General features: G+C 41.8%; 1 protein-coding gene across 1 annotated transcript; it reads right to left on the reverse strand.

Moving 5' to 3' along the window:
* Positions 1–1483: 1483 nt before the first annotated feature.
* Positions 1484–19233, reverse strand: LOC143653406 (cytochrome P450 2C15-like). Its single transcript, XM_077124458.1, has 9 exons — positions 19152–19233; positions 16467–16595; positions 14670–14903; positions 12427–12587; positions 11048–11224; positions 9462–9603; positions 8441–8628; positions 5118–5259; positions 1484–3678 (listed from the first exon to the last, which is right to left on the reverse strand). The coding sequence occupies exons 1-9, from the start codon at positions 19231–19233 to the stop codon at positions 3497–3499; spliced, it is 1437 nt and encodes a 478-aa protein (XP_076980573.1). The 3' UTR covers positions 1484–3496.
* Positions 19234–20402: the final 1169 nt, after the last annotated feature.

Here is a 20402-nt window from a genome sequence, read left to right on the forward strand (position 1 = left end):
GGTCTAAGTTAGCCCCATGAAGGATTCTTGGTGTGGTGGCCTGATGCCCAGGTCCCCTCCTAAAAGTCCATAACAAACCTGCTGGAACCAAGGACAAAGGTTCAGAGACTAAACAATCTGCCAGAGGGGGAGGACTGTAATTACTGATGCAAAAGAATTTTATCTTAATCTATGACCTTGGAAATATGAGCTGTTAGGCCCCTATGATGGTTATACTAGAGACCTAATGTTCTCATACTATGGAATGTCTCTGTTCTAAAAATGTGTATAGCCTGCGTACTTCTGTTTCCTTTGTGGATTGCTCACATCTGGAATGGCCACCATCAGAAAAATCTTTTCCGGTACAAAAGTCACAATGAAATTCACATCTGCTTCTGTGCCTGGCTTGTTTTTTCCATCTCACTGGACCCCATACCCATGGTCTACATAACATGTCTTGGACCAGCACAATTGGTACATCAGCCTGACTGTTTTACAGTTTCCTCTTTCTGGTTCATGCATAAAAAGCAAGTTCAAGCATATCAAGTGGGTTAGTGAAGCTAACAACCATTCCATTTTCATATTCCCTCTTTTTATCACCAAAAGACCAAACACACTGGGTTTGTGATTTTATAGGCTGCCACCCAAAAGCTACATGGGACAGGGAAAGAGTGAGGTGGCTTTTGAGGTGGTTGGCTTATTGTGTGACGAAGCTGGTGATGATGAGGATAAAGACAGGTCTGAAGAGTAGGAGAAGGATTAAAATGATCAACAGTGAGACAAGGGAATACAACTGGGAGGCACTAGGCAGACCCAATGATTGATTCCCAAATGTCTCTGGGGTTTCCTGTTCATCCCATGAAGCCATTTGGCTTGCTTGAAGATATTTTGGATGATGAGTTGGACTTGTCTGGTGGTATTGACCCGGTAGGATTTATAGGCAGCAGTGCAAATACCACCTTCTTCATCTGAAAAATAATCTAAAGCCAGTTAGTTATCCATCACAGGTAATGTCTTATTTGAGAATAATGTTTAATCAGATATAACTAGACACATTTTGGCCATTATTATGTCTTACTTTATAGTACCTGGCTTACAGGGGTTCAAGCCTTACTGGTGACTAAGGGATCACTTCCTGCCAGGCATAGAAACCATATGTTAACTTGGGGAAGAAAAGATTTCACCCAGATTTATACGTATTATAAGTGAAATCTGGTGGTGAGTTGGCTTGGCTTCCTATCCTTGAGAGGTTTTTAAAGACCAATCTGAGGTTCCTTATGAAAACTTCCAGCAAAACAAACTTAAAAAGGCCTATGGGGTAAATCATATTCTTACTACACTTATGTAAATAATCAAGACAAATCTAATGGAATCCTGTCTTATTTTCTGATCAAGAAAAATCTTACTTTGGTTATCTTTGATGAAAACGTTGAATTACACTATCTTCCCCCGAAATATGTTCTTAATCAATTCCACTCAGTATGAACCGATTGCAAATAGGACATATTAAAAACGTTGTTTATAATTAGGGCATAGCACAACTGATTGAATGCATTATGAAGAGAAAATCACAGGAAGGACTAAGAGGCTGGAGGTCACCAAACGTGGAAGAGATCAGGGAGGACATTAGCATTGTCATGTGGCAGAAAAGCCAAATACACAAGGATAGCAAACAGCCAGCCCAGATCACCACAGTCTTAAGAAGAAAGCATCACCTTACTGAAACCTTGAATTTGGACTTCTCCCAGCCTGAAAATCAGGAAGCAAGAAGTTCCGGTTTAGCAAATCCGTTTTGGGGTATTGGTGATTACAGCCCAGAAACCAAACAGAGATTGACTATAGAGAGAAATTTTGTTGCTTCAACAGAAACCTAAACACACTCTTGGGGGTTATAAAATTCTACTCCTGTTCATGCCCTTTGAGCTATTTTGTGCCCCTCTATTAACTGCAGTTAACTGTCTGGTTTATTACCTACCTATTAACTGGAAAGAACCCAGTTTTCTTGCACAGTGTGTTAATGCTTAACTTCTCACTTCTTCCAGGTTCCTTGGATATCAGCTTACAATGCTCTAGAGGGAACATTCCCATGTATTCTCTCACCCTCCTGAGAGAACATCACGGAGAACTAAAGTGTGATAGCCCATATCCCTAACAGAACTCTAGGTTGCCTTGCGCCTGATCAAGCCCATGATTTGAAGTAGCACTGCAAGCTAAACTCAACAACTTAACATATTCATTGAAGGTCTCATTACCACATCAGACAAGATTTCTCTTGGCAAGCTGCTTGACTGAGTTGCTAAGGAAGACTAGCATCCCCTTTTGAAGAAGCCAGATCCTAAAACAACTGACCATTACTGCCAATGATCCTAAGAGGTTCAACTGGTTTTCAAGGAACAGTAGCATCAGAAATCCTCAGTGGACCATTCTTAAATGATGCTTCACCCCACTCAGATCTATGACCCTCTGAGTTGTTCAGTGATGAACAAATATCATAATCTTGAGCAAAAGGGGAGACTTACAGTGTTGAATTTTACCTGAACCTTGTGATACAGGAAAACAGTGTAAGACAAGAAATCCGCTACCCACTAGGTTACTGTCTAAGATGGCCTTAACTTCTCCTTAGCTTACCTAATCTTTACATAAGCTTCTCCTTGTATCTAGGCCCCTGACCTCCCTCACCTTGGCCTTTGCAGAATCCACATACGACATGTTCTACCTGGCCTCAATAGCACTCAGGAGATGATCTCCTTAATGGACACACCCAATTGCTTGACCTCCCCCTTCAGTACTCTTCCCTTTGCTCATCCAGTTCTTGAAAACTGTCTAGCCCCTTACTTCAGGGAAACTGTGTTCTCTCTTTCTTAGTGACGATAGCCTTACTGGTGACATCCTTTCTGCTTTGAATAAAGTGATCTTTCCCAGTGCACTGAGCATAATTGTTCAATGCACTTTTTGCTTCAATAATAACTAGGCTTGAATTTTGGTTAGAAAGGAATAACATACAGGATACATGATTAAACAATAGAAAAAGATGCATTATTACACTGTCATATCTGAGATGAAAAGCATTTAAAATATTTATGGGATGTTTAGGCAATGACATTGGTGGGAGAGAATGGGTGAACCACTAAGGGAGAGCAAAATATCTTAGAATAACTTTTTTCCCATTATGTAACCTCTCAATATGTCCTTAGATATTGTAGCCACTCCACTAAACCTTTTATCTTCCTCTCCAATCAAACTCGCAATTACCCAAGGAAACACCCAGGAAGCAAAATAGTAAGGCAAATGGTTTCTAACACAAAGGCAGAGGTTGGAGTATAGGAAGTAACTTTGGCAAGTGAAAAATCAGGAAAATATCATTAACAGAGGTGAATATTTCATTAGATAGTTAATGATGATGGGAAACAGGGCAGGAAAAGAATCCAGAAAAGGTGTCCAAGGTAGTGGGAAGCACAACACCCCCGAGGAGGGGTAGCTGCAGACAACAGAACACACGCAGTTAGTCTCCCCTTCTTCAGGCAGGAATGAAGCAGAGCTGGAACAAGGGTGGCACTTGGACTATCCCAGTGGAAGCTGGGGTGAGGTCAATGTCCTTAGGCTCAACCAGAGATTTCAGGGTGAAATTCTGTAAAATGGTGGTCAGGAATAAGAACAGCTCCATGCGCGCTAGGCTCTCCCCAGCACAAATTCGTTTTCCTACAAAGAAAACAAAAATTATTTTCTCTTTGAATCCTGTTTCTGAAATGGCACCAGGTGAATCCCCATAACTATTTCAAGAATTACTAGGTGAGTGTGTCAGTGGATGTGTAGATGGATGGATGGATGAAAGGATGCACTTCCTGATCTTAACTCCTGTAATATTTGCTGAATGCTTGCCCAACAAAAGGAATTTAAATCAACATTCACATAATGAAAATGTTCAACTACTGTGATTTGGGCCTTCCAGAATGACCCACATGTTGATCTGTCAAAGGGATGGAGCAGTAGACAAATGAAAGGGGCTGTGCAATTGTGTTTCTCCTTCTATTTCTGGAACAGAATTTAACAAAAGGTTCAAACCTCTCCCGTGATTTCTAGAGGTCTTGTCAAACTACTCCACTCCCCTATTTAACCACTTTACATGGCTCTCCTTACATGGTCTATAGGATTAGTTTCAAATTGTGAGGCGTTCATATTCTTTCCGCTGTCTTAGAGTCCATGCTCTTTCCTTCCACTCTTCCTACCCTCTACCTGCAGGTACAGCCATATTCAGCACTCACCAATTCCCAAATAAGACGAGTTGTCAAATTAATCTCATTATGTTCTCTTTGATTGAAATGCACAATTCCCCTCCTCTACCCCTGCCTTCAGGACACAGCTTAAATTTCATTTCCTGTCCTGTGTGAAAATCTTTCTGACTACCTCTGTCAGCTAAAACTTTTCTTCTCTGGGTTTTCTTCAGCTTCACTTTAATGTTTCCACTGAAGCACGGATCAGCCCTAGACATAATCCTCCTATTGTTTCTTCATCTCCCCTGCCGGAATGTCGCACCAGAGGGCCGGATCTGTCCCAGTTTTTTGGTATCCACAGCATAGAGCCCAAGTCAGGCACTAAATGCCATACAGTACAGGAGACTCCCTGGTCAGAGGTTCAGTCTGAGAGGCCACTGTAGAGGTGGGCCCTCCAATAACAAGGTAGGATAATCACAGTTGGTAGAACATTTCAAGGTTTAGAGATCATCACAAGTGTCCTGCCTCACTCACAAGGCTGGTCTGACCCTTGAAGGAACGTTCTGACCATACCTAAAGCTTAGCCTATGGCAGCCACATAGATGGGTCTCAATGAAGTTGATGAGGGAGCTCTCTCTTCAGAGAAAAAAGAAGGGCTTAATAGTGCTGAGCTCCTGAAAAGATCATTGGGGAGAGAGTGCAGTTACTCCAGACTCCTGCTGCCTTGCCTTTGTTAGAAATAGGGCCAGGCCCCAAGGTAACACTGAGCTGGTCCTATAATGAAGAGGTGTCATGAAATAAGAAAGAGCTGGGGCAGTGGGAATGGTGCTTAGGATTACTATAGAGAGCAGTCCTGACAACCCCAGAGAACCCCTCCTTTTCTTCAAAAGATCTATTCTTTCAGATGGATAAAAGAATTAGTCTTGCCTGCTGAGAAAGCCATGAAGTAGTCACTCTTCTTAAAGTTTCCACTTTCATCCAGGAAGTGACCAGGGTCAAACTGACCTGGGTTGGGGAACTCTTTGTTGTCATGCAGGACAGAACTCAGTGATACTAAAACAGTTGTGCCCTGGAATGAACAGAGACATTTCATTACAAGGAGCACATGGAGCTGCAGGTATCACTGAAAATCACTAGCCCAATATCCTTAATTTATAAATAAGAAAACATATTTCCAAGTAGAAGAAGCAGCATTCCCAACCCTGTAGAACAATTAAGCACCAGAACCTAAACTATACCCCAGGTATCCTGGGTTCAATTAGAGAACATATTCCCCAAACTCTCATTCTGTATCTCAAGATAAAGTGATTTCTAAAAAGTCATACAGTCAATTAAAATAAGACTAATCAATCCAATACGGAAAAGAAAGCCTTTCAACAAATGGTGTCAAAACAATTACATATCCACATCTTCAAAAAGTTTATCAACTGATACCTGACACCATACACAAAAATTAATTCAAGATGGACCTAAACGTAAAATCTAAAACTATAACATTCCAGAAGAAAGAATTAGAGAATGTTTGTGACTTAGCCGTAGACAAACTTATCTTAGGACACAGTAAGCAGTACCTATAAATGCACAAATTGATGAATTAGACTTTTCCAAAATCAAAATTGTCTGTTTGCCAAAAGATATTGTTAAAAAAAAAATTAGGTGGCTCAGTGACAGAATTTTCGCCTACCATGCCATAGAACCAGGTTCAATTCCTGGACCCTACCCATGCCCAAAAATGCAAAAAAAAAAAAAAAAAAAAAAAAAAAGGTAAGTGACAAATGGGGAGAAAATATCCACAATACATATTTAACAAAGGATTGGTATCTAAGATATATAAATATCTCCTATAACTTAATTATAACAAGACAAAAAATTTTAAAATGGGCAAAATACTTGAAGAGACACTTCAAAACAGCAAGATATTACCAATAAGTACATGAAAAAATGTTAAATATCATTAGCCCTTAGGGAAATGGAAATTATACCTTAGCAAAATGCCTCTACACACCAGCCAAAATAGCTAAAATCTAAAAGACATACAACACCAAATATCAGGGAGGATGTGGAACCAGAATTCTCACATATATACTTTTTGAGTATGCTGTCGGGTGTGGTCACATTTCTTTATTTTTCCATGTTAGTATCTCATAATTGCAGCACCATTTGTTGGATTTTGGTTGTTTGTTGAATTTTATTTGTTTTTGTTTGTTTGTTTTCGGAGAAGTGCATGGCCAGGAATTGAAATCGGGTCTCCCACATGGCAGGCAAAATTTCTACCAATGAACTACCCTTGCACCACCTGCCTATATACTTTTTGAAGTATAAAATGGCACATTCAAGTAGGAAAATTTCCTATAAGTTTCTTAGAAAACTAAACATACCCCTAATGCATAGTCCAGCAATTCCAGGCTTGGTAATTACCCAAGAGAAATGAACCAATTGAAAGACGTGAGAAAGAACAAATTATTCAAAATGTCCCTATACTGGAGACAGTCTTGGTGTCCACCATCAGGAAAATGGATAAATAAATTGCAGTATATTTATGCAATGGAAAATCAGTCAGCAATACCAAGAAACAAAGTATTGATGCATGCAATAATATGTATGAATCTCAAAACTCTTATCCTGAATAAGAAGCCTTACACTTCTTGGCTAAATACTTACTATGCTGATTTGAATCTCTTATGGACCACAGAAAGCCATGTCTTTAATCTTCATTCAGGATTGTTGGCTGAGAGCATTTTGATTGTTCCCACAAAGATGTGACCCACCCAGCTGTGATTATTAACTTTTGATTAGAGGGAGATGTGACTCCACCCATTCCAGGTGGGTCGTGATTAGTTTAATGGAATCCTTTAAAAGAGGAAACATTTTGGACAGAGTCCCCTTTTAGAGCTATGACACAGAGATCACACTGCCCAAGACCTTTGGATATGAACAAGGAAAGTGCTCCTGGGGAAGCATCATGAAACAAGAAACCGGGAGAGAAAGCTAGCAGATGCCACAATGTTCACCATGTGCCTTTCTAGTTGAGAGAGAAACCCTGAATGTCATTGGCCTTCTTGAACCAAAGTACCTTTCTCTGGATGCCTTAGATTGGACATTTCTATAGCCTTGCTTTAGTTGGGACATTTTCATGGCCTTAGAACTGTGGACTTGCAACTTAATAAATTCCCCCTTTTAAAAGCCACTCTGTCTCTGGTACATTGCATTCTGGTAGCTAGCACAGTAGAACACTCACATATGGTAGAATTCTACTTAAATGAAATTATACAACTATTCTTTGGTTAAAGAAAAACTCACGAAGGTCTTTGGGTAGAATAGAGACCAAAGAATGGGCATGAGGGAACAGTCTAAGATGGCAGTAATTTTTTCTATGTTTTGATAGGGTTCTGAGTAAAAACTGGTGTATACATTTGTCACAATTCATTGAAAGACACAAGTGTGGTTCGTGTAGTTCATGGCATGTAAATTTTACCTCAGCAGTTAAAGACAGGACTTCAAACAAATAGGAAACTGTACTAAATGATACCACACTGAAGCATTTACAGGTAAAATAAACTGAAGTCTTTAACATACTTTGCAATCCATCAAATATAACAATTATTGAAGGATGCATATAGAAACAATGAGAAATATGTGACAAAACAAATATAATACATGTTAGCTGTAGGATCTGAATAGGAGAGAGCTAGATTTTCACTGTATAATTCTTCCAAAGTATCTGTTATAGTATATTCATAATAAATTCATGGGGAAAACTTTTAAAAAGTGATCATATTTTACATACTGTTTTACCTTCAGCTCTTTTCAGTTAGCATTGTAGCATAAACATATTTCTCTTTCTATTAAGAGAGCTCCAGATCATCCTCCAAATAGCTGCATAGTATTCCATGACATGGGTGTACCTCCAATTGTGGACACATGGAATTGACTTTCATACATGCTAAATATGTGATTCTCAAATAAAGTAAATAGTGGGTATATATTTTACAACTTGTAAAATGCCATGTATTCAGAGGATATAAAAATTTAAGAAGTTATCAAGAGCTCCCATATCCAATTATTCCAGGCACGATGAAGTTAAGAAACAGACATCTGCCCAAATCTGTCTTCTAGCAATGTCCCCTCAGTGACTCACTCCTCCTTCCATTTTGTTATAGTTGAGAACTGACTGAATTCTTGCAATTATATTGTGCCAATGGGCACTTCAAGTGCTTTGGCAGGGAGTGAAGAAAACACACTAGACTAACCTTGGGGATGAGATACCCTCTAAACTGAGTGTCCTGTGTCACCGCATGGGGCAGGCTGGTGGGAAGGAGGTCAATGTATCTCTGGATCTCGTGCACCACGGCGTCCGTGTAGGGCATACTGCTCCTGTCCTGCATGCAGGGGCTGCGGTGTCTCCCAACCACATGGTCAATCTCTTCCCGGACTTTCACTGATGAGACACGCATAAAAATCAATGGGAAAAGAAGAAAACACCACTTTCCCAAAGACTCATAATGCAGTGTCTGTATATTATTATTTGCAGATCAAAAGCTAAATTGAACTTTTTAGGCAAGTATGGGGTTCATAAGACATACACAGACCATCTACCCATCAGAAGAACACCTAAAGCTGGACTGGTCTGTAGGAGCCAAGGGTTTAAAACAAGACCTGCAGAATTTGTTGGGAGCAGCTGGCTTCAAAGTAGTGGCAAGAAATTGAGGCGATAGTAATTTGCTTAATGGAAAACAGTCTGGGAGAGAGAAGGTTTTTTTTGTCCTAGCCCCAGGTTCTTTGTGGTCATCGTAAGTAAGTACTCTGTATTCTCACCAGGTGCATGCATACTCTTTATCACGTGAATCCTGCAGTATATAAGCAGGAACCAATTAAGAATAAGTTGTCTGATGTCTCTGGTCTGTTATCACTGAGCTTCAGACCCCCTGAACCCATCTTTGTTTGTCTTTTATTCTTTCTTTCATTCTTTCTTTCTCATCATTCTTTAATATCCTTCGAGCTCCATTTCATAGGAAGTAACACTGGTCCTTTACCTTACTAACAAATACCCACTCCTACAGCAATCTGTGCCTGCCCCAGGCTCTTTCCCTTGGAACAAGACCTGCATCACAGCTGAGAGAGTTGTCACTTTTCCTAAGATCTACACATTTTTTTCCCTCTCTGTTGTAGTGTGACTTTGTCTGAACAGATGAAGCTGGAGATATATAAATTCACATAATGACTCTTTTCTACGTTGAGACTACCATGACTTGCTAATTTCTACTGTCATACCTGTGACCTCTGGATGTTTCAGCAGCAGTAGGAGTCCATATCGCAGGGTTGTGCTTGTTGTCTCTGTCCCAGCCACAAAGAGATTACTTGCTGTGATTACCAAGTTCTCAATGAAAAATTTAGAATTCTGAATGTGCTTTTCCTAGGAATAATGTGATACAATTATTTTACAACTTAATTTGCCAGCATATTAAATCACAATTCATTTAAAGCTACTCAGGAGTGTCAAATTCAGCAAAGCTAAAAATTGGAGAATGTAATATAAGAAGAAACTGCTGTTTTAGCCACTCTTCTGAAATTGTCATTATTTTCTATATTACAAATTTGCATTTAAATCTTCTGTTTCCCCCGCTCTTCTTCTGTTTTGGAAATATTTACTTTTTTAAATGTCCTTTGTAATTATTTTAGAAGGACTTGTGATGGAAAGAGATAAATATGTGTGTTCAACTGTTACATTGTGACTGTGAAAATTCAATTTTAATTTCTCACCCAACTCTCAACACACCCTCACACACTCAGACTTGGTTTACATAATTAAATGTGATTATTAAATGATTAAATATCGTTTTTGACAATGAAATATAAGGGCAACGATGTTGGTTTCACACGTCCTCCTTCTTTCAATATGCATGTGAGGATGAGGTGGGACACTATGCTAGGAAAGTTGGAGGAAAAGGGAAAGCATCCAGGTACCTGACGCTATTACTGAGGTATTGAACTGGACTTGGGCATGTTGCTATGGGAGGAACACACCTGACACGCACAGAGTCACTGGTTCACTTGACACCTTCAGAATCAAGCAAGCTAAGCAAGCACAGAGTTATTTCAGGTTCTACCACATTCTCTGCATCCCCAGAGTTGTGAGGATTTCCATCATGCCAAAATGGAAAAATAATCTAGCTATCCCTTAAACTTTATTCTCCCAGAACTCCATATTCTTCAAAACACCAGAAATAATTTTCCTCGAACACCTCCATGGTTGTTCAAACTGTTATCTAAAAATAATCTAAGATTTCCAACCAGGATTCAAGTTTCTTCAAAAACAGCAACCTCTGACCAAACTCCTATTTTAGGAAACCCATTTAAACCTCCCTCTTCCATCTCTTCGATAGCCGACACCTCTGGACCTCTATTGCCCATGCCACTGGAAATCCCCTCGCCTGTTCCTCATTTTCAATTTACATCCTCATTTTCTTTCAATTTCCTTTCAATACCTAATCAAAGCTAGGGATATACAAGTAGACGTCCTAGGCTATGCTCATTGTTCTTACTCTCTGATACACTACCTCCACTCATCACTGGGTAGCATACTGAACTGCATTTCATAGTTATGCTCATTTCTCCTAAAGAGTACAATGTGCTTGATTAGAACTACCTTTCTTCCCTTTGTTATCAACACATCCAGATTAGGCACAAGGATTCCTAAATTTTAACCATCCACATTTTAAAACCCATGTGATGCATGGCACTGACCCTTCAGCAAGATCTAACTACTTATCAAGTAGTGTTTATCAAGTAAGCTAAATGTACTGGACTTCTTAATGAATTATATAACCTTGATAGTCAACCATTTGTTCACATCCTACATTTTCCATTTGGATCAGGAAACAATCAATGAAGTCTTGAGGATTATTAATATCCAGGGATTCTTGGTGCTCCTTTACTTTCTCCAAAATAAAATTATGTAAGTAATCACTATTTTTAAAAAACTTGTTATGAATCCCTGGGAAGAAATGTGTGACGAGGGAAAACATATTGCAGACCTAAAAGGGGAAAATCTCATTTATTCAATGAAAATACATTTGAGCACAGCCGTGAATACTAACCATTATGCTAGGCAATGGCCTGTTGCTTGAGAGATAACTTCATACTATATACACAAAACAATTCTGTACACTGACAGAGAATTCAAGGGAGGAATCATACTAGATGATTACAGACAATGTCATTTCCTTCGATCAATTTTCACATTCCTGCAACGACTTTTCACAGCAATCCTGAGTTTCAGGATGGTAGCAATTATAGGTGATCCAAATTTTGCAGATAAGGACAGAATCTAACCCTGTTTTGGGAATTTTTTATAGTGCATAAAATTGGTCACTGCTCCTTCTACTTCCACCGGGCAATCAATAATATCATAGTTTAAAAATGAGAAGGGTCCAAATATATCACAAATTGGAGCTCCATACTTTATACTTCAGTTGTCCTTGGACCAAGAGATTAAGTGATTACTATAAAGTCACACCATTAATTTAAGTTTAGAAACAGTGCGAGACATGGTATTTCAGCAGAGGGTAAAAGTGTGATATGTACCTATAATTCATACTCACACTCCACCATTTGAACATCCCTGAGCCAGATTTCTGGACCCCTGGTAGCTAGAGCACCGGCTATAGCATGTTACTCTCTAATCATATTTTCATATTTATATAAGTACCTGTTGCCCCAAACTTCCCTTTCTTCCACATCACAAAGTAGGGTGTTGCAGTCCTGCATTACAACCAGGTAGAACATTGTCCCTGCTTCACAGTAGAAGAGTAAAGGCATCTGATTAGGTGACCTGTGAGGTGTTCACAGGGATTAGATGCTCACTGAGGACTACAGGCATGCACCTGGAGAGCCCAGAGTCATCTATGTGGACATGGGGACAATGGACACAGTGAAAACATCACTAAATAGGGAGCCAGAGGACTTGGCTCCATCCCAACTTTCCACTCGAGCTTCTTGCATGACCTACCTTAAAACTTTGCATAGCATTTCTGGGCATTAGTTTCTTCATTCATAACATTCAGGGATTGGAATAAATGATTCCCAGAGACTTTCCAAGATGTATAATCTATCACTTTAAGCCCTGAGCAACGTTTTGTTGTTCAGATACTGTATACCACAGCTTGGTCCATGAAGAATTTTGAACTTTCCAGTACAAGAGTATAAACAGTTGCTGAAGAAAGGGTCTTAACCTCACCTGGATCCATGGTGAGCTCGCAATCTTGAAATTCTCATTGAATTTGCCCATTAAATTAAGAAAACACTCCTCACTATACTCAAAACGATTTTTAAAAATGATGGAGCAGATCACATTGCAGGGAGCACATGCTAGGATAAAAGTGGGATCACAGGGAGAACCTGAACAGAAAGAAATAGTGTTATTAATTAATACAAACAATAAATCAAATGGTTTTTTGAGATAACAGCACATTTAACTTTTAGAAGTTTTGGAGCCATTACCACCTGAAAATCCCATTTTTAAAAAAGGGCTATTAAATCAAACATGTCCTTTTACCCGAATAACTGAACTCATTGTTCCATCCTAAACAAGGTAATAATATTTTCCAAATATCCACTTAACTCATCTGACTTCCAGGAGTGAATCTAGGGTGAGATGAGTGAAGCATTCCTCTTGAGTAGAAAATTTAAGGAGGCAGCAAAATCTCACCAATTAAGAAAATGCTTATTTTATGCAATATTTCAAAAGATCAAAATTAATGCCAAAATAAATGACAAAGTGAATATTTACAATTTTTTGTCTGCTTAATGGTCATATTTTTCATAAGATAAAGGTAGTTGTAATATTTCAAACTGAAAACTTGTAAATGAAAATTCTCAATTTCAAGATAAATATTTTATTTATAACAAAAACAGAATGATCCTAATTTTACTTTCTTGAGTTTCAAGGAAGCAAACTCATCAATAATATTTTCATAAAAAACATTAACCATTAAAAAAATAATCATTAAAACCTGAATATAGGGGTGGACATATTTTCTGTTGCTTCAGGCTCCAGTATGGCTCAGCCTGGCACTGCTGCCTTACTCCCACTATCTGTAACCCTATGAATCTGCAGGCAAACCAAGCACATATTAAATGAAGTTATTTTTAAAATCACTTACATGGATAAGAAGATGGCAGCAGAAGGAGCTACTGCCCCACAAAAACAGGCAGAAACAGTCTGAAACAACTCTTCTGGGGCTCTTGAGGCCAGGGGAGCGCTCCACAGAACTCAGGGAAGAGCGGGACAAAAAGACTGAGAAACTGCAATAAAAAACTGTGAGTAACTTTTACGCAGCAGCCAGGTGCCCACACCCCACTCTTGAGGAGAGACAGCAGGGGTCTGGTCCCTGACTGGTTCTGCAGATGGAAATGGACATCAAAACCCTTTTCCCGAAGAATGGGGTGAGAGAGGATATGGCTAGGCACTGATCATGGCTTTTGATCAGCAAATTGAGTCTCTGGGTCTCAGCTCTGAACTGCAGTTTCAGTCCAACCTACACAGGGGCCAGCAACCGTTGTTTCAACCCCAGCCTTGATAGGAGCAAAGAGATGGAAGTTTAAAGATGAGGGCTTCCCAACACTGCAAAGTTCACTGAAGTCTGCCATCTGCTGGGCAGGCCATGAAAGTGCAGCTCTGGGAAGCTGACCAAAAGGCTTTAAGGCCCCTTTCCTGACTCCGCCCAGGGCTTTCTGGCACTGATCTGCAACCCTTATGTGGGTCCCTGCCCCTGCCTTAGCTGGGAAATCCTCCCTGGGAAAGTCCTCTCCAGGGTGACCCTCCTCCCACAATCTGCCCTTCAGGTAAAAGCTGCTAGAGCCAGACACAGTGAGTTGTTGTAAGTTGTCACTTTGGTCATTATGTATGCGCATCTTCATTAATTTTTAAAGTTATCTTGAAATATCTGAAAAAGAACAGTAGTGAATAATTAAAGCACTTACATTTATTATTTTAAAACTGTACTCTACAAGGATAGCTCTAACTTGTGGGTTTTTGAAGATCTGTGAGCTTAGAATGGTTTTTACATTTTTCAGGGGTATATTTTAAATAGTTACAGGTCCAACAGTTACAAAGTACACCCATGATATCCCTCATTTTGCCTCTTGGCTCCAAAGCCTAAAATTCTTACTTGCTGGCCCAGGATTTTGTTTGTCCCTGTTTTTTGTGATAATGAAAATATATCTCATAATTTCCTACCATCAGGATATTTTGAGTTAAAAAAATGAAAGCTTGGATAATGATGAAATTAAATGAGGCTTTTATATCCTCACTGTACCTACAATCACATGGGCACCCACATACAGAAGCTTCCTGCTCCCCAGCTGAGGGCTAACTTAGCCATTCCTCAGAAAGGTCAGCAACTGCTGCAATTCTTCCCAGGCCAAATCAGAGAAGAGATGAGTGTGGTGAGGTCCATGACAGAGGAAGGAGTCACCCACCGTTGGTCTTCCTCAGCTCCTCCACAAGGCAGCGGGCTTCCTCCTGGACGCGGTCCTCAATGCTCCTCTTCCCCATCCCGAAATTCCGCAGGGTCATGAGCGAGAAGCTCCGCGTTTGCTTCCACATTTCTCCATTGGTGAAATGATTCCTACCAGGATGGGAAGCAGGAGAAAATCCTCCCTCAAAGGTGTGGGGGTCAGAATAATGGCCCCGCACGTCTCCACCTCCTAAACCTGGAAACTGTGACTATATTACCTGAATGGCAAAGGGCTTTGTGGATCTGATTACGTTAAGGCCCTTGAGACGGAGAAACTATCCTGGTTTATAGGGTAGATGTAATCATATGAGTCCTTAAATGCAGAGAGTTTTTGCCATTGTGGTTAGTAGATGTGTCTACCGAAATGTCGGATACATTCAGACTGTAAGATAAGAAATGTGTGAAGTTTTAAGCCACTAATTTTTGGGTAATTTTATTAGCAGGCATAGAAATCTAGTACAATGTGGTGTTTCAGGTAGGAGGTCCTAGGAGGAAAGACCTGGATGGCATGCCCATGGCCGACCTCTGCCAGAGATGCTCCAGTTGGCATTTGTAATGCTCCCATCACCCACAATACACACACATACTACAGGAGAGATATTTCGTCCATTGGCCCATCTGAACCTCATCAAACCAACAGGCAGGCATTATTGTCCGATGTGACTCTGAGGCTCAGAGAGGTAAATTCCTGGCCCAAGATCTCACTGTGAGAAAAGCACCATCAGCTCTTAGACGAATTCTCTCCTGAAATCTGGTCAACCAGAAATTTGCACTGGCGGAGGATTTTCTGCAGGGAATTTTGCTGAGAAGGGGTAAGTTCTCTCCACTCTTCACAAAGACATTTTACTCATACTCCATATTCTTCTATATCTTCTGCCTTGGAAGCTTCACAATCTAAAGAATGTGTAAGAGCCAAGTGAGCTTCCTTGAGGTAGGACAACAGAAGAACAGGAAGGTTTGCAGGACTGAGCTATGAGAACTCCATGGAAGAGCAACTGTCATCTCTTCTCAGCTGTGAAGACCTGGGCAGGTTCACAGGGATCCAGGTGAACAGTACAAACGTCTCCAACATTATTGTGTCCAGTTCTCTTCTGCCAACTAAACAGGGGTGTCTCATTTAATCCTAGTAAAGGCCCTAGGAAGTGGGTGCTATTACTATTCCCATTTTTACGTATGAATGTGTAAGACAGAGAATCATGAAGGAACTCACCCAAAGTTACACAGCTACATACGCAGACCAGATAGTCCAGGAAGCCATATAGGTGGACCATCTCGGCCAGTGAATTTAGGGAGTTTTCCAAATGACTGATGGAGCTTTCTAATTCACTAAGGTCCTGATCAACTTGTTTGCTAAGGGTTTTAAAGTTTTGGTCCCAGGTGATAAAGGCTGCAGTTCTGACTGCAGTTCATCCTGCGATGCCCAGTCCGACAAGGAGGGACACCAGGATTGGGGCTCACTTGGCCCGGTAAGTGATTTCAAAGTGTTCCCTACCCCCTTCCTCAGAATAATAATATACTTGGGGGATAATGTGAACCAAGATACAAAATTTCTCCTCCACGGCCATTACTGGGGGAGTTATGCAGGGGGTGATGCCAGATGTGCAAGCAAACCAAGTGCTGTCCGGAGCTATAAGGAGGCGGTCCCATCCATTTGGGGTTGAAGTTAAAATGTTCTCTAGTGATATGAGGAGTCTGCAAGAGTCAGTATAGGGGGATTTAGCTAGATTGAAATCCTCAGAATAAATACAGGTTCCCTGACCTTGGAGTTCTCCTAGGGTGAGTTTCGGTTCCTGTCCCCACCTGCGTAGGTGCTGGCCTTGTGCTTCTTGGACTGAGAGGTTTCTGATATGGGTATCCGCAAGGCCTAGGGAGATATTAGCTCCTATTCCTATGTAATAAGGGGGTCAGGGTTTAAGCAAAGCCAACAGTCTTCAGTAGTAAGCGGATTGGTTTCATTCATGAACTGGAACACTGAATCCAACATGTCAAGCAGGGGTTTTTTGGGGGGAGGGGGAGAAGTCTGTATGAGGGCTTAAAGGGGTGAGACTCTTTGAGCTCGGGCAACCTGGGGGGTGGTGGTGATCTGCCCCACCCCTTGGCTGGGGGGAGGGAGCTGCGATGGCGGTAGCTGCTTGAGCGGCAGCTGCTCAAGAGGCGGCCGGCTTTTGTTTGGGGGGTTGTATGGGTTTTATGCTGGGGTTTAGAACTCTGTTTGGCCCTATGGGGTTGTTCGGTTTTCGGGGAAGGAATCTCTGAATTGTGAAACTGACGCCGGGATCATAACCCGTGACATATAATCTAAGTCCCCAAGTTTTCCTACTGTCCCAGACTTGGGTATACCAGGAATGGATTATAATAATAACTGGGTTACAGGCGCCTTGGGTGCAACTGTCAGGGCTAGGGGTTGGAGTTCTTATTAAGGTTATGAACGGGTCTCAGTCAGTCCATTTTGCAAGTGTTTCACAACCCCATTTGGCACAAGGGTACTCGTCTTCCCCCTGACATTCTGGACTGCCCTTTTCAGGACAGGCATAATGGCCAATATGCTGTAAGCTTTTTTCTTGGGGAAGGGTGCCACATCCATATCCCCGGATTATAGTTGGCCCTCCCCCTTTAAGATGCCCCCCCATCCTCTGATTTCCCCCGTAAGAGCTCCATTGGTTCCCAAACAGCTGGCAGAGATCAAACTGGAGGATTGGTTGGGACGGAGTGGTGTTTCTAGTGACCACTATCCCATCCACTGTTCTAGTGAGTTCCCAGGTATGGTTTATAACCTGGTGAGGATTTTTTCCCGCGACCCCCACCAGAGATATCAGAAGGACCCAGAAGGATTTCTGGAAAGTCTTATCTTTAGTGGATCCTCGGTTCGCTGGATAGTCCATTTTCTGGGGGGCTGGTCGGGGGCAGCCTTCTTGATCTGGGTGTGATGAATCCAGTGTCGTTTTCCTGCAACTTTTACTGCCGTTGGGGTTCTAAGGATCACTGGCAGGGGTCCCGTCCACCGGGCCTCCAAGGTGGCTGGCTGAAGCCTCTTAATCCAGACCAGGTCTCCGGGCTGCACCTGAAATAGATCTTTGTTAGGGGCAGGATTTGTTGGTCCTGGATGGGCTGCCTTCACCAGATCCCAGGTATGACGGATGGCAGACTGCAAGGCTTGTAATGATTTTGGAAGAGAATGGTTATTTAATTCAGCTATTTTCTCTTCCCCCAATTTAGGAATTAGTGGGGGTGGTCGCCCAAACATGATTTCATATGGGGTAATTCCCTTAACATAGGGAGTACATCTAGTCCTTAGGAGGGCAAATGGAAAGAGACTCACCCAGTTTTCGCCAGTCTCGAGCTTTAGTTTAATTAGAGTTTCTTTTATTGTTTTATTCATTCTTTCAACTTGCCCTGAACTCTGTGGCCTATAAATACAATGTAACTTCCATTTAATATTTAATATTTTTGCTAACAATTGGGTAATTTGGGCGATGAGCACTGGCCCATTGTCGGACCCCATTGCAGTTGGGAGGCCAAATCGGGGGATGATTTCAGAAACTAGTTTTCTTACTACTTTTTGTGCTGTCTCGGTTTTGGTAGTGAATGCTTCAGTCCATCCGGAGAAGGTGTCGAAGAAAACTAGCAGATATTTGTATCCAGATGGACCGGGTAACATTTCCATGAAGTCTACTTCCCACTGCTCTCCTGGGGCTTGTCCCCGCCTCCTGGTCCCTTGGGGTACCTCCTTCCCTTGGCCAGAATTTACCTGGGCACAGATGTGGCATCTGGATGATATTTGCTGGGCTTGTTGTTGCAGTCGGGGAATGTAGTGATTTCTCTGTAATAGTTCAGTTAGTTTCGTACTGCCCAGGTGTGTACTTTGGTGCACCTGGGCAATCAAATTGTCCCCAGGTGCTCTGGTACCAGAATTCTCCCATCCGGGAGAATTTTCCAACCATCCGGATCTGTTTTGGTGCCCAGGGTTTCGCCCAGTTTTATTTCTTCCCCAGTATAGTTTGGAGGGTTCAGCAGTACTCGTCTGGGTAAGACAGGAAGTATCTGCAGCATCCCCACTGGTTTTTGGGCAACCTCCTTTGCTGTTTTATTAGCCAGGGCATTTCCTCTGGCAATTTGAGTTTCAGCAGTCTGATGGGCTTTGCAATGTATAACGGCTGCCCTTTTTGGTAACCAGATAGCTTCTAGCAAGCCTAGTATTTCTGGTATATTTTTTATTTCTTTTCACCCTGATGTCGAAAGTCCCCGCTCCTGATACAGTACCCCATGGACGTGTGCAGTTGCGAAGGCATATCTGCTGTCCGTGTAGATGTTGACAACCTTCCCTTTTCTCCACCTCAGAGCTTGGGTTAGAGCTATCAGTTCAGTCTTTTGGGCTGAAGTCCCATGTCCTAGGGCCTGAGCCCAGATGACCCAGTCCACAGTTACCACCGCTGCCCCCGCATACCTGATTCCCTCTGAGATGTAACTCCTTCCGTCTGTATATAATTCTTCATCAGGATTTGGACAGGGGGTGTCGATGAGGTCATCCCTCAGGTTTGTGAGGGAATCTAGGACCTCGCGCAGTCGTGGATGGGCTCAGACAAGTCATCATCCGGGAGTAAGGTAGCGGGGTTAAGGGCTGTCACTTTCAGGAAGCGGATTCTCGGGGGATCTAGTAGCAGTACTTGATACTGGGTTATCCGGGCATTTGAGAGCCATCTCTCAGGAGGGCTTTTTAGTAATGTTTCTACTGAATGTGGGGCCACTATTTGTAAGTCCTGCCCCAGAGTTAATTTGGATGCTTCTTTAACCAAAATAGCAGTGGTGGCAATGGCCCGGAGGCAGTTTGGCCATCCAGCTGCTACATAGTCTAGTCTCTTAGATAGGTAGGAAACCGACCTTTTCCATGGACCTAATATTTGAGTTAGAACCCCTTTCGCTATTCCACGGGCCTCAGCAACATGCAGTTGAAAGGGTTTCGACAGGTCAGGCAAGGTTAAGGCAGGAGCGCTTACAAGTGCCTGTTTTAGCATTCTAAAAGCCTTTTGCTCAGTTTCAGTCCAGGTTAGTGTTTCCTCTTTTCCCCCTGTACTAGTATGCAAGGGCTTGGCTATTTCTGCAAATCTGGGAATCCAGAGTCGGCAATATCCAACTGCCCCCAGGAATTCCCGTACCTGCCTCTTTGTCTTTGGTTCGGGTATCCTTAAGATAGCTTCAACCCTACTTGAGGATAGTGACCTCTTTCCTTTATTTAGTTCATATCCTAAGTATGTTGCCGAATTGGTGCAAAATTGGGCTTTCTTAGCTGAGACCCGATAGCCTAATTGGTCTAGCTCCTGCAGTAAATTTTCAGTTGCTTTTTTACAATCTGACAGGTTATTGGCTGCCAGTAAGAGATCATTCACATATTGTAGCAGGGTTACTTCTGGATGCTTTTGTCTAAAGCTGGCCAAATCTTGACTTAAGACTTCATAAACAGGGTGGGAGAGTTTTTGAAACCCTGTGGCAACCAGGTCCAAGTCAATTGTCCAGAGAAAGCCCCCTCTGGGTCAATCCATTCAAATGCAAAAATGGGTTGACTTAACTCAGCCAGAGAAATTGAAAAGAAGGCATCCTTTAAGTCCAGAACAGTATAAACCTGTTGACTGGGAGGTAACAGGCTCAGGAGTGTATATGGGTTAGGTACAGTAGGGTGAATGGTTTCAACTTTTTTGTT

The sequence above is a fragment of the Tamandua tetradactyla genome, chromosome 13, assembly GCF_023851605.1.
Source record: "Tamandua tetradactyla isolate mTamTet1 chromosome 13, mTamTet1.pri, whole genome shotgun sequence".
In the NCBI taxonomy this organism is placed as follows: domain Eukaryota; kingdom Metazoa; phylum Chordata; class Mammalia; order Pilosa; family Myrmecophagidae; genus Tamandua; species Tamandua tetradactyla.

Coding starts and splice junctions, on each gene's coding strand:
- LOC143653406 (XM_077124458.1), bottom strand. CDS start 19,233: ATGACCTCATCGACACCCCCTGTCCAAATCCTGATGAAGAATTATATA. Junction 16,596..19,151: donor TACATCTCAGAGGGAATCAG/GTATGCGGGGGC, acceptor CTTATTACATAG/GAATAGGAGCTAATATCTCC. Junction 9,604..11,047: donor TCCTGATCCAAATGGAAAAT/GTAGGATGTGAA, acceptor CATTATTCCTAG/GAAAAGCACATTCAGAATTC.